The 11,934-nt window shown below is 38.4% G+C and overlaps 2 protein-coding genes across 5 annotated transcripts in view; one reads left to right on the top strand and one right to left on the bottom strand.

Annotated features, from left to right (window-relative positions):
* Nucleotides 1–7,371, bottom strand: part of dnaja1 (DnaJ heat shock protein family (Hsp40) member A1) — an 8,745-nt gene extending 1,374 nt beyond the window's left edge. Inside the window, exons 1-9 of the mRNA XM_034890093.1 lie at nt 7,218–7,371; nt 4,792–4,943; nt 4,294–4,486; nt 3,697–3,801; nt 3,188–3,415; nt 2,967–3,081; nt 2,472–2,587; nt 883–983; nt 1–486 (exon numbers count right to left, since the gene is read on the bottom strand). The exon at nt 1–486 is cut by the window's left edge and continues 1,374 nt beyond it. Coding sequence (XP_034745984.1) covers nt 253–486; nt 883–983; nt 2,472–2,587; nt 2,967–3,081; nt 3,188–3,415; nt 3,697–3,801; nt 4,294–4,486; nt 4,792–4,923 — 1,224 coding nt within the window. The 5' untranslated portion in view covers nt 4,924–4,943; nt 7,218–7,371 and the 3' untranslated portion in view covers nt 1–252. The remainder of the gene's footprint in view (nt 487–882; nt 984–2,471; nt 2,588–2,966; nt 3,082–3,187; nt 3,416–3,696; nt 3,802–4,293; nt 4,487–4,791; nt 4,944–7,217) is intronic.
* A 1,753-nt stretch (nt 7,372–9,124) lies between these two features.
* On the top strand, nt 9,125–11,708 carry aptx (aprataxin). Of its 4 annotated transcripts, none has more exons than XM_034890155.1 (7): nt 9,125–9,359; nt 9,804–9,850; nt 9,990–10,277; nt 10,404–10,463; nt 10,579–10,805; nt 10,984–11,087; nt 11,249–11,708. In XM_034890155.1, the coding sequence occupies exons 1-7, from the start codon at nt 9,182–9,184 to the stop codon at nt 11,401–11,403; spliced, it is 1,059 nt and encodes a 352-aa protein (XP_034746046.1). In that variant the 5' UTR covers nt 9,125–9,181; the 3' UTR covers nt 11,404–11,708. The 4 variants fall into 4 exon arrangements, with proteins under 4 accessions (XP_034746046.1, XP_034746054.1, XP_034746063.1 ...); XM_034890163.1 differs by having other exon boundaries at nt 9,990–10,268; XM_034890172.1 differs by lacking the exon at nt 9,804–9,850 and having other exon boundaries at nt 9,127–9,359; nt 10,107–10,277.
* Nucleotides 11,709–11,934: the final 226 nt, after the last annotated feature.

Here is an 11,934-nt window from a genome sequence, read left to right on the forward strand (position 1 = left end):
ATCTAAATAATGATTTAGAGAAATCCCTTTCACCCACAGTTTATTCCTGAAACTATTGGATACTCATATCCATCAAAAAAGTGTCATAATAATAAATGAAGATCTTCTGATTCAGTTGGACAAAAACTGCAAAACAATGGTTACTACTTTGAGAAAAGTATTTAAATAAAAAGTGCACAAAATTCCAAAAAAGGTGCTTTGCTTTAGAAATGAGGATATGAGCTTCTGGAATATGAACAGGCCAGTTGTTATCTAAGACGTCTGGCACTGAACCCCACCAGTGCTGGCATAGTCGTCTTCATCCATGTAGTAGTACTGATGGCTGTGTCTTTTTCTGTTCTCGAGGTCACAGTCCTCCAGGTCAGCGTAGATGTACAGGTCATCGTCCATACGCTCCGGCTGCTCTGCATCCAACTTTTCAGGGAGGTAACGCTCCAGCACCTTTAGCTTGTCCTCGGAAAGGAAGTTGGCTTGTGGGAACACCACCTAAAACAAAAAGTAAACAAGCAATTTGATTACGACAACCATGTAATTTAACAATGTCCATGTGTTTTGATAATGTATTGGTGAAGCAAGCCAAAACATAACAGACAGATGTCATAGAACAGACATAAACCGAGACAAGCTTTGCACTGCAGAGACTCAGAATATAAGAATAAATGCTAGTTGGGGGATGATATGATGCCAATGTATGGGTGTGACAAGTGTGGGGTTTGTTACTGTAGGAAGGAGAAGGACATTTGTGCATGTTTGTGTGGCTGTGTAGGAGGCTGATAAATATGCATTGTCTTTTACAGCAATGAAAGCATGTATCAAATAACATAAGTAAAAAAGAAAACAAAAAAATGGATTATAGAAAGTGAATATGGAAAAACTTCTTACAGAGAAGTGAATAATAAGACGTCCCTTCTCAAACGGTCTGCGATACATGGGCATCCCTTCATTCAAGATGCATTTTGTGTCTCCAGGCTTGATCAATTCCCCTGTGATTAAGAAAACATGGGACACACGGGTGGAATTCATAAATTCAGTCAACATCTCAGTGGAGCATCAATACAGAGTGTCTTGTGAAACGCTGTTAGTGTAGGGCTGCAAATAACGATTTTTTGATAATGAATTAATCTGTCAAATAGTTCCTCAATCTGATAAAAAAGACCAAAACAATTATATTTCGATAATTTTGTATAAAAAAACTAAATGTAATTTCAAACCCAAGACAAATAACAGAACTAAATGTATGCTAGAAACGTGCAAAAATATGCTTTATAAATAAATATGCTTGTTTTTCAATAAAGCAAAAAAACAACAACTGGTATTTCTTCAAATGGACCTAAGCTGTTGAAATAATAAATTAAAAGAAAAGAAAACTTTATGTTTCAGATCTTCTGCGTTGACTGACCCATGACGTCATGGTGGATAGCATAATTTGTTCTCTTAATACATCCATGGTATTAGTGGCAAACTCAGAAACTCATTGTTTCATTGTCTAAAATACGTTTAACATCGTCATTTTGTTCCTGATCATAACATGCTTATCTAAATAAACGAATGTATTTAGACAACCAAGGAGATGTCTTTATCATGTCGTGCTACTAACTAGCGTAAGCTACTAATGTTAGCCTGCAGTTTTGAGAACAGATATATTGTAAATAGCTAGTCATTGACATCAACAACAATGTTTATTATAACGCTTTACTTTGGCATATACAAAATTAGTAATGCTTATCAAAATAAACGATGGCTGTTTTGAGAGAACAAAGCCGATGTAATTACTACGTCAGTAGTAATGCTGCTAGCTACCACCGATGTTAGTTATTAGCTGATGGCCACGGCAGATTGGGAAAAGCTAATGACTTTACGTGCATACATACATACATCCATGTGCAGTATGCATCTATACAGTACAGATATAGTACAGTATCCATCTATACCTCGGATGTATCATACGATATTACCATGGATTTATTAATACAACACATGGTGAATACCAGCCATTAGCTTTATCTATAATAAAAGCAACAGGACCTTCAAGAGAACCGTGATGTGAGCCTGGGCAGTGCGGGCGATGTGTGCGGGCACAGTCCCGCGGGTCTGCTTCATGGGCTGCGTGCAAAAACTTAAGACCCAACAAATGGATAATGAAGATGGTTGCCAAAAATTTTAATAATCGATTTTTATCGATGACACTGATTCGTTGATGCAGCCCTAGTGGAGTGCACATTAATGAGTACTTTTGAAACCAAACAACTCTCCACAAATGCACTCAGGGCTCAGCCGTTTTCATTCTGCTGCATTTTTTGTATAAAAAGGCGAGTAAATGACTGCAGCTGAATTATAAAACAAGTCTCGTCCAGTCTCTATTCTATGTGTTTATGTTAAACAAATGCTCTCTCCTTTTAAATACCGGTATATTCCAATTCAACTTAACGGCATTCAGTAAGCGGTAGCTGCGCATTTCATTATTTGATCACCTGGATGTGAGGTGATGAGGAGAGTCCGGTTGTCCAGCGTCTGAACAGGCTTCTTGAAACCACACAGAGCCTCAACCAGTTGTAACTCCATTGACATCATCAGGTCCTCTCCTTTCCTGTTGATAGCAGCAAGTTGTGAAATGAAAGCAACGTTGATTTTACTGGGTAAACTGTTTAATAAAAAAAAAGTGTGCTGCTATGTAGCAACAAGGTGGCATGCAAACTCCCAATACGTGTAGATTTAATAAAAAGTTCATGGAATTTAGTAATCTACAACTTTAAACAGGCAAACAGTCAAGAAAGATTGAGTAATAATATAGATTTTTACTGACAACCGGCAACCAGAATTGGTGCTTCTATTTTGGCTTATGTACCACTTTAGTAATCGATAACAGGCTGTATGCTGATCGATAACATCCCCCATACAACTGTGTGTATTATCTATACAAGATTTATATAATCAGAAACAAAAATATCTGATAACAGAATTATTACCTGGTGAAACATGAATGTTCTCGCTGGTCCAAGACAATGATGATATCGCCTGGCTCAATTCCTGGCTCCTGATCTCCCTCTCCATGGAAAACAATCTTTTGGCCATCTCTCATTCCTGTAGACGTTAAGTAAGCAGGTGATGTATGTACAATATTTGTTTTTCTAGTTTGCTCTTCAGACAATTACAGATGTATTTAAAGAACTCTCACTTTCGCACTCACCTTTATCAATGTGGACCGCCAAAATCTTTTTCTGGCGCAAGATCTTTCGACCCCCGCATGCTTTACAGCGGTCCTTGTGGTTGATTCTCTGTCCTTGGCCCTGACAGCTGTTGCACACCGTGGACACTTGCTGGACCATACCTGGTACCAGTTGGTGCATGCGGACCTGCATGCCTGTGCCATGGCAAGACATGCACATCTGTGCAGCTCCTTTCCGACTCCCACGACCTGCCAAGAAAATCAAAGTGTAAGCACCCAGGATAACAAAGATGCAGGCTATTTTTGTTTCAGGTTTGGCCCATTATATAAACTGTGGTGAACTGCTGAGTGAGAACTGGATTACATTTACAAGACTGACGCATTTTGTTATTGGGAAAGAGTCTTTTCATGGCCTGCGGCTGCTTGGGTCGGCTTGTGCTGAAAAGCCTGCTTGAATTACTATTGTAAGTGACAGCCACTTAAAAAGAGCATGCAAAAAGTAATTCACAATCGCATGGCAAAAGATGTACCTTCACATCTCTCACAAATAGTATTTTTCTGGAGAGCTAGTTTTCGTGTAGCTCCATTATAAAGATCTTCCAGCGTCACTGTAATCTGATGAACAATGTTCTTCCCTGGGGAGAAAAATATTAGACATTAGCAATACTATTTCTTGGCATTGGGATTTTATCAACATTCCTTGTATCAGTTTCCTTTCATTTTACATGTTTATATAAACACGCCTATATCTTCTACAATCCTAAATTATAAGCAGTCTTTTGAATGGTTACAAGGGAAAACTGATGGAGGACAGTGGGCCATAGATGGAGAGCAGCTACGTGCTTACTTCTCTATTTGAGACTCTGAATAGATTGGACAAAAAAAAAAAAAAAAAAAAAGGCACACAAGACTGAGAAATCATTAATGAAAATAATCATTAGTTTCAGCCAACTACTAAGTTTTCTATACTGCAACTTTCTCCTTCTCAATCAAACCGACTGAGAAGGTGTGTTGTATGCTTTATAGAAGTCCATCACACATCAAAACGTTCAAACTAGAAATACAGACACTTTACAAACTCCACACATAATCTCAGTTTAGTGATTATTTCTTTGATATTTCCGTACCTTTTCGCTCTCTGTGCATACGACTACCCCCACCAAAAAACAAGTCAAAGATGTCCATGGGCGATGCAAAGCTACCGCTACCACCACCACAACCAGTCCCTCCTTCCTTTATAGCCTTTTCACCTCCACGGTCGTATACCTCTCTCTTCTTGGCATCTGACAAAACCTCATACGCCTGTGAGATCTGCTTAAACTACAAAGCAAACAAACAAAAACACATCCTTCCTTAAAGAGTGTTAGAGCACATTTCTGGAAATATACAGCTGTTTTAAAAAGGTATTCCATCCTTTAATAACTGATGTGTGATATTGACTGAGCTCTTCAAATATTACTTTAATACGGCCTTTACAAAAGCCGCAAAAAAAGCACATTATATATGGATGTATGTTTTCAGTTTGTCAAATTCCATAAAAAAAAAAAATCTATGCAAGGAAAAGTATATACACACAAACTAAATATAGCTGCAAATGCTTGGAGCTTAATAAAAAAGATACTAACCTTTTCTCCTTCCGTGGGATTTTTGTCTGGGTGATATTTTAAGGCTAGTTTGCGATAAGCCCTTTTCAGTTCGTCAGGCGTGGCATTAGGCTTCACACCCAATGTGTCATAGAAGCCTGTTTCTTTTACCATGTTTGTCTTTGATGGATAACCTTGGAAAAGAAGAGGTAAAACACAGCCTGTAATTCAAAATTAATTTATAGGTTAGCGCTTAAACACCCTTAAAAATGGCTGCCAATATGGAGTCTCTAAAAGTTAAACATTCATGGTAAGAAAGTAAGAATCTGAACCATGTCGTTCTATAATGAGAAAGGGGAGGCCTTTAATAATCGCAAAATCAAAGCAAATCAACGTGTGGCCACACTGTGAGAGAGACATGGGTCATTGTACTCAGCTTGTGCTCTGCAGTCGTGATGGTCAAATGAAGCTTTGCAAACCAGTCTTAATTTTGTGAGATCACTAGATGACGCTCTCTGTTCAACAAAGGGTTGAGAACACACTGAATTGCCATTCATGTAACCTTTTTCCTTTGAACAGATGGTGACATCTAGTGAGCTCAGAAAATAAAGACAATGGTTCGCCAAGCTTCTCTTGACCATCATTACTTCGCAGGCAAGATTTGGATTTGCTCAGTTATTAAATAAGAGTAGACATTTCTAAATAGTCCGTCTCCCTCAATCATGTATGTAAATAGGGGTGGACCAAAACATGTATTTAACGAAATGCAAATTGCATTCAGTTGAATCAACATTTGACTGACTTCAAGCTTATAAACTTGTACTTGTATTATTTTTTGCAAGACTATAGAAGTTGATTGCATTACACTGTGCACATGTAATTAACTAGCAACGCAGTGTGTATCAACAATAAAGTAGGCTTACGGTATGCCTGTATGAACATTTCTAATGCACTAGCCTACAAGTCTCAATGTTGAGGGTTTACAGTAGGCGCCGCCTCACTAGTGGTTTACGTATAAAAGCTCACCATCAGAATGTTGGCCTGCTTGTCAAGATTTTAAGGTGCTACTCATTAGCATAAATGTACCCAGGTAGATATCAGGCTGTGATGAGGATCAAGAGTTTTGAACTTGCATGTGTAGATTTACACTCGGCTCTCATTTAGGTAAACCCAGCTAAAACTAATGCAGTTTAATCTAACAGCCCTGCAATTAAATCCAACCTTCATGAAAGTTGTAATGTTTTAGTAAAAAGGGTTTAGAAAGGTGCTTTTTCAACCCTGTGGTCATTTTCAAGGTTGTAATGTTAAGTCTGTTGCGCTTCTAAATTGTATTGCAATTCTAATATACCCAAATTGATATACAAGGGCTGACACAATTTGTATTACCATTAAACTGCCATTACAGTATGAGAGTGTAGGCTGTACACCATGTATGAATGCAATGACTGTTGTGCACTGAGAGATCTGTTAATGTGACGTTTTTATCTTAAGGGCCTGTTTTGTTTTTATAATTTCCTAGGTGAGACTAAAAACTTTCCACCTCAGCTAGACAATAATGTGTTCTTTCTATTAGTTAGATCATTAGTGTATCATATGATGACCATGTCAAATTGTAAAGTAGTTTATTTCTCCATTTTGTAAATGAACAATGTTAGTTGTGACGTTAACTCCGCTAACCTTAAGTAGCGAAACTACAGGCCGGTCAAGTTTTCAAATGTAACGCTAAACTACAGAGTAAACACAGAGGAAAAGGTAGAGAAGATGTCCTCAAGCTGGCAAGATCGTGTCTGCGTCTAACACCATCCCTAGCTACATCAGAGGATCCTCGAGGCAGGCACGGAGGAATTGATCACCGAGACTCCTCTGCTGGCCATCTCGGCTGGATCCTGGAGCCGGTCCCATTCAACCGGGTTATTTCTCTGTGTACCGACCTGACGGCATTATTCTGCTTTAAGATGATTCATCCACAAGTGGAATGAGCTGATGGGATACTATTTACCCCGTACGATTTCACGTGACACAAAATGATTGGTTGAAATATAAGGCACTTTCCTACACGTCATGCTTTTTTGGTTAACGTTGTTTATTCTAGCTAAATATGTCCTCACAATCAGGACGGTAAACACCATGAACTAACGATATCGTTATCTGACCAACACAGGTTTATTTTTGGTTGACACCAGTATTACTTGATGCTAATATATAAGTAATTAGCTACCGGTTACCCTGCTTACAATGAAGACAGTGACACGGTTTCATATCCATCGGCCTACTTTAGAAAGCGTTAACGTTAATTAACAGCTAACCAACCTAGCTAGCTAGCTAACTTACGTTAGCCCAACCATGAGCCAAATGATAGCCTAGCTAATGCTAACACGCCAACTCTATTCTGTTTGTACAATAAACCATACAATTACATGTGACACTGGTACAAACATAATCTGTGGTTACAGTTAACATGGTCCAACCTTGTATGAAGACAGTAGCTAGTTTGAATCCTCACAAGTTCAAAGCACTCCTCATAGACTCTTCCAGAAGCTTTTCTTATTCTTTGGGTATTGGCATTAACGGCAGCTTGCAAACTCCGCCTCCTCCTCTTCTTCTTCTTCTTCTTCTTCTTCTTCTTCTTCTTCTTCTTCTTCTTTTCTTGTTTCCGGCAGGCTTGACGCAACTATGGCATACTGCTGCCCTCCTCTGTTCTCTAATCGCTATTTAGAATTTATTTAATAATAATTGTCCATATCTTTTTATATACTCCAATATTTCTCAGGTAATGTACCAGTTTTTTCAATTTGTTTCAACTGTCCAAATTCAATAAAGAGTGTAAATTAAAAACAGTTTCTCCAGTTGCTCCCGCAGTTCCCTGAGCAGTTTCTTCCTTTCTTACTGCCCATAAAACTGCTACCAACTCTGCAGTAAATACTGACAAATGATCTGCAATCCTACAACCTTTTTATAATATATATAGTATGTCAGGTATGCTAATACCAACACCCACCGCTCTCAGGATCCTCCGATCCATCAGTATACATTTGTAGGTGGCCTCCCCACATTTGACACTGCCAGGCTTTTATCTCCTCCACTACAACCTCTGACATCTTTCTTTTGCTTGTTTTCAAAAAGATATAAATCAACATTCGGATCTGGAATCAACCACAAAGGTATATCTGAACAACATATTGGTGGACATACATTCAAATTCATCAACTTCACCTGCTATAGATTTATTGTTAATTTATTGTGCGAGTGTTTCTGTAAAGCTTGTTTTGATCAATCTTGCTGTTCCCATAAATTCCCAATGCTGACTCAACAGGTTTGTTGTTGGTAATTTTCCTGTCTGTCCTTTTAGTTTCAATACTTCAAACCAAGCTTATATCTTCTTATTTCTAGTGGCGTCTCCCCTGTTTCTACTAATAGTGCAGTCACTATCAACCCCCCAATCAGACCCAGCCACACACCGTAGGACATTATTTTCCCACATTTAAGGCAAACAATCTAAATATGCTTTTTACATGTCATTCTTTCATCTAACACCACCCCTAAAAATCTTCTTTTTCAATATTCGTATTGTATATTTGTAACAGCTGTGATGATGGCATTTACACTTACGTCCAAATAACATGTATTTTGTTTTGTCTGTTGATATTTTGAAGCCCTCAATCATTGGCCAATATCCTCTCCAAAGCAACTTGAATGTGGGCAAAAATATAGGTTTCTCCCTAGCTTCCAGAGGGCCCCGTCGTCTGCAAATAATGAAAACCGAAATTCTTTTCCCACTCTACTAAACATAGGCCTACTATAGAGTCTTTTATCAACTCTAGGCCAGTGAGGTGGGGGAGATATGCTTGAACTCTTGTTTTGCGTGTCAATAATCAATGTCCACAATTTGTCTGCATTTCGGTGCCGTGACCCATTTATTTCCCCACCTTTTTTGATGTCAAAATCTGTCTAAACCAATATCCATTGTTGACCGCCCCTGCCTAAATCCAATGATATTCTAAAAAATACCCGCTTTTCTCCAGTTTATCCACAAGTCTGTAATCATGCGCTCCATAATCTTCCATAAAATAAGGGTTAATTCACTGGTTCTATTAAACATCAATGCTCAATTTCTAATAGCCGCCAATCTCGCATCCTTAATGTTGCACTACTGACATCTTCTGGTGTTAGATTGCTCATACATGTCCAGCGCCAGACTCATGCATGACCTCATCAGTTCCAGGAAGTTAATCAAGCATATTCTACCTTGTCCACTTCCACCTTATGTTTTTTTGTTACTCCTGAATATGAAAAAAAAACCGAAAGATCTCCGAGCTGTATCTAACTAGGATAACTTTTATTTTCTCCTTACCTGTCTGACAAACCTGATTCAGTGACGTCAGTTTCCTGCGACGAGACACCAAAACAAAGCGTGCGGTTTCTTTGACTGTCTATGGCTGTAACAGTGTACTCTGCTAAAATAGCTACAGAAGATGATACAATGCGAATTTGCTGGCTTATCAGCGAGGAAGGCAACCATAAACCCATTCGACTGCCTCACCTACAGACAGTTGTTCTGGGTCGAGGTCCAGAGACGACTATTAAAGACAAAAAATGCTCTCGGCAGCAAGGTAAATTAGTTTTCTAGATTTAAGCCTCACTTCTTTTTAATAATAATTTTAACACTAGTCTACATTTTTACTCCTCCAAAAAAACGGCTAATTACCTAATGTCTGTAAAAATTCTAATTGTAATGTATCTAAATGACTAACGCCCCTCGTAGTTTATTTTATTGGGTGAAGTGGTCCTTAACCCTGCTCGAGCTACTGTCCTCCTGCTTGTTTCAAGTAGCTCCATACACACCTTATTTAAATGATCTGCTCATTGTTTGAATCAGGTGTGTTAGAGTAGGCTCAGTGTTAGAGAATGATGTTTAATAAATTTGCATGGACCTGTTCCTTTTTTATATTGTTTGTTTTACATGTGCTCTTGTTTTAATATTTTGATATTTAACATCTCTTAAAAGTATTAAAAACAAACTTTAACCTGTTCAAATGTTATCCATTCTCAACCAGTTGAATTAAAAGCAGAATGCAACAAAGGTTATGTCAAAGTTAAACAGGTAAGAAACACAAGGAACATTGATTTTATCAGAGTGAAACTCATAACACATTACACTTATGTTGAGTTTAGTTAAATACTTGTACTTTACCACTGTTTATTTCCCACTCTGTGTCTCATCTACCACCTTTATTTTAAAGCTGGGCGTGAACCCGACCTCCATAGACTCTGTGGTGGTGGGTAAGGACAGAGAGGTGAAAATGAAGCCCGGACAGCAGCTTCATATAGTCAATCAGCTGTACCCATACACTGTACAGTTCAAGGAGGATCCCACCGGGCACCAAGGCGGCACCAAAAGACCCAGAGAGCTGGCTTCAGAGGACAAAGAGAGCTGCAGGGAGGCTTCAAGCATGAAAACAGCCAAACAGACAGACAAGCTCTCTGTGTCAGTCAGCAATGAAGAAGCCACAAATACCAGTGTAAGAGAGGTGTGTGGGTGTGTGTGTTAAAAATATTGTTTTCATGATGTCCACATGTATCTCTTGTATGGATTTTCTATAAAGCGGGTATGAGTATGTTATATTTTACAAAAAATTACCTTCAATTTGTTGCAGGAAGGTTTTGGACATTGGAGCCAAGGTCTGAAAACCTCAATGCAAGACCCAAAGATGCAGGTATGTCAAAATGTTTTACAGTTATTGTGGTGCTAACTGATCTGGATCCCAGCTGGATTTGTGACTGCATGAATTTGTCATTGAGATATTTATATATTTTTTATTCTCTCTCTAGGTGTACAAGGATGATAAAGTAGTGGTAATCAAAGATAAATACCCCAAAGCTCGCTACCACTGGCTGGTCCTCCCTTGGCAGACCATTTCCAGCCTAAAGGTCTTACGTAGGGAGCACTGTGACCTGGTGAAACACATGCAGAAAGTTGCTGACCAGATGGTTCAGAAGTGCCCAGATGCTAGCTTGCTACGTTTCCGCACAGGGTACCATGCCATCCCAAGTATGAGGTAAGGAATTACTGTTTGTATGGTGCTATTACATTGGTAGACCATATGGGGTTTCTGCATTTCATGAACGTGCTGTATTTTTTAAAGCACACTAGGTTTTTGAATTGATTAACATATTTTCCTACCTATAGACACCTAAAAAAACTTAAACTTATTCTCTTTATATTCTCTATTCCAGTCATGTACACCTCCATGTGATCAGCCAAGACTTTGACTCTCCTTGTTTAAAGAACAAAAAGCACTGGAACTCATTCACAACTGACTATTTCATGGAGTCTCACAGTGAGAGCAAATTTCCTTTTCTGTTTTTGTTATGTTTGTGTTTTGAGTTAACTTGAAGTACTACATATGTATATGATGTACATTCTGTATATTCCATACTACATATTCTCTATGTCCCTTCCAGCAAACTTTTTTTAAAAACCTTTTTTTGTTATCTGCAGGTGTTATTCAGATGCTTGAAACAAATGGAAGGGTCACCGTCAAAGAAGGAACCAGCGAGTTGTTGAAGCTACCTCTCTGCTGTCACATGTGTCACAAAGAGCTTTCTACTATACCAGCTCTAAAGGAACACCTCAAGTCTCACTTTCCCAGCTAAGAATTGAACCTCAAAGGGAGTACATGCTTCCGATGTGTATGGGTTCGATATAGGACTGTAGTGTGTTGGGCATTTCTTCCCCTGTTAATTCTGAGTCATAGTTTTACAAAAAAAAAGTCATTGTGTGACCGAAACCCAATGTCAGTAGGTTTAAGAAGAGGGTCACTGTGCAGATACATGTCATTTAGGTTGGATTTCATCAGTTTTTTTGCCAAATCTACAGATTGGGAAATTGTTATATTGCATCTGTTGTTCCCATATTTTCAAACATGTTAAAATGGGTTGTATTAAATATTTTCTAAGAACTTAATACAGATATTTCTTCCCCCTCCCCCCTCCTTTATAGCATGTTATCCGTGATGGTTCAGCACTTGTGTTTGTTCAATTTTATATACATATTCACAATGTTGGCCTACCTTTAACCAACTCATAATTGTATATTTTAATTTTTAGAGATTTAGATTTACAAAGACACACTTTTTTTTTTTTTTTTACCTTTTAAGACCTTTGAAGACATCCTCGGACAAATAT

The sequence above is a fragment of the Etheostoma cragini genome, chromosome 2 (assembly GCF_013103735.1).
Source record: "Etheostoma cragini isolate CJK2018 chromosome 2, CSU_Ecrag_1.0, whole genome shotgun sequence".
Classification (NCBI taxonomy): domain Eukaryota; kingdom Metazoa; phylum Chordata; class Actinopteri; order Perciformes; family Percidae; genus Etheostoma; species Etheostoma cragini.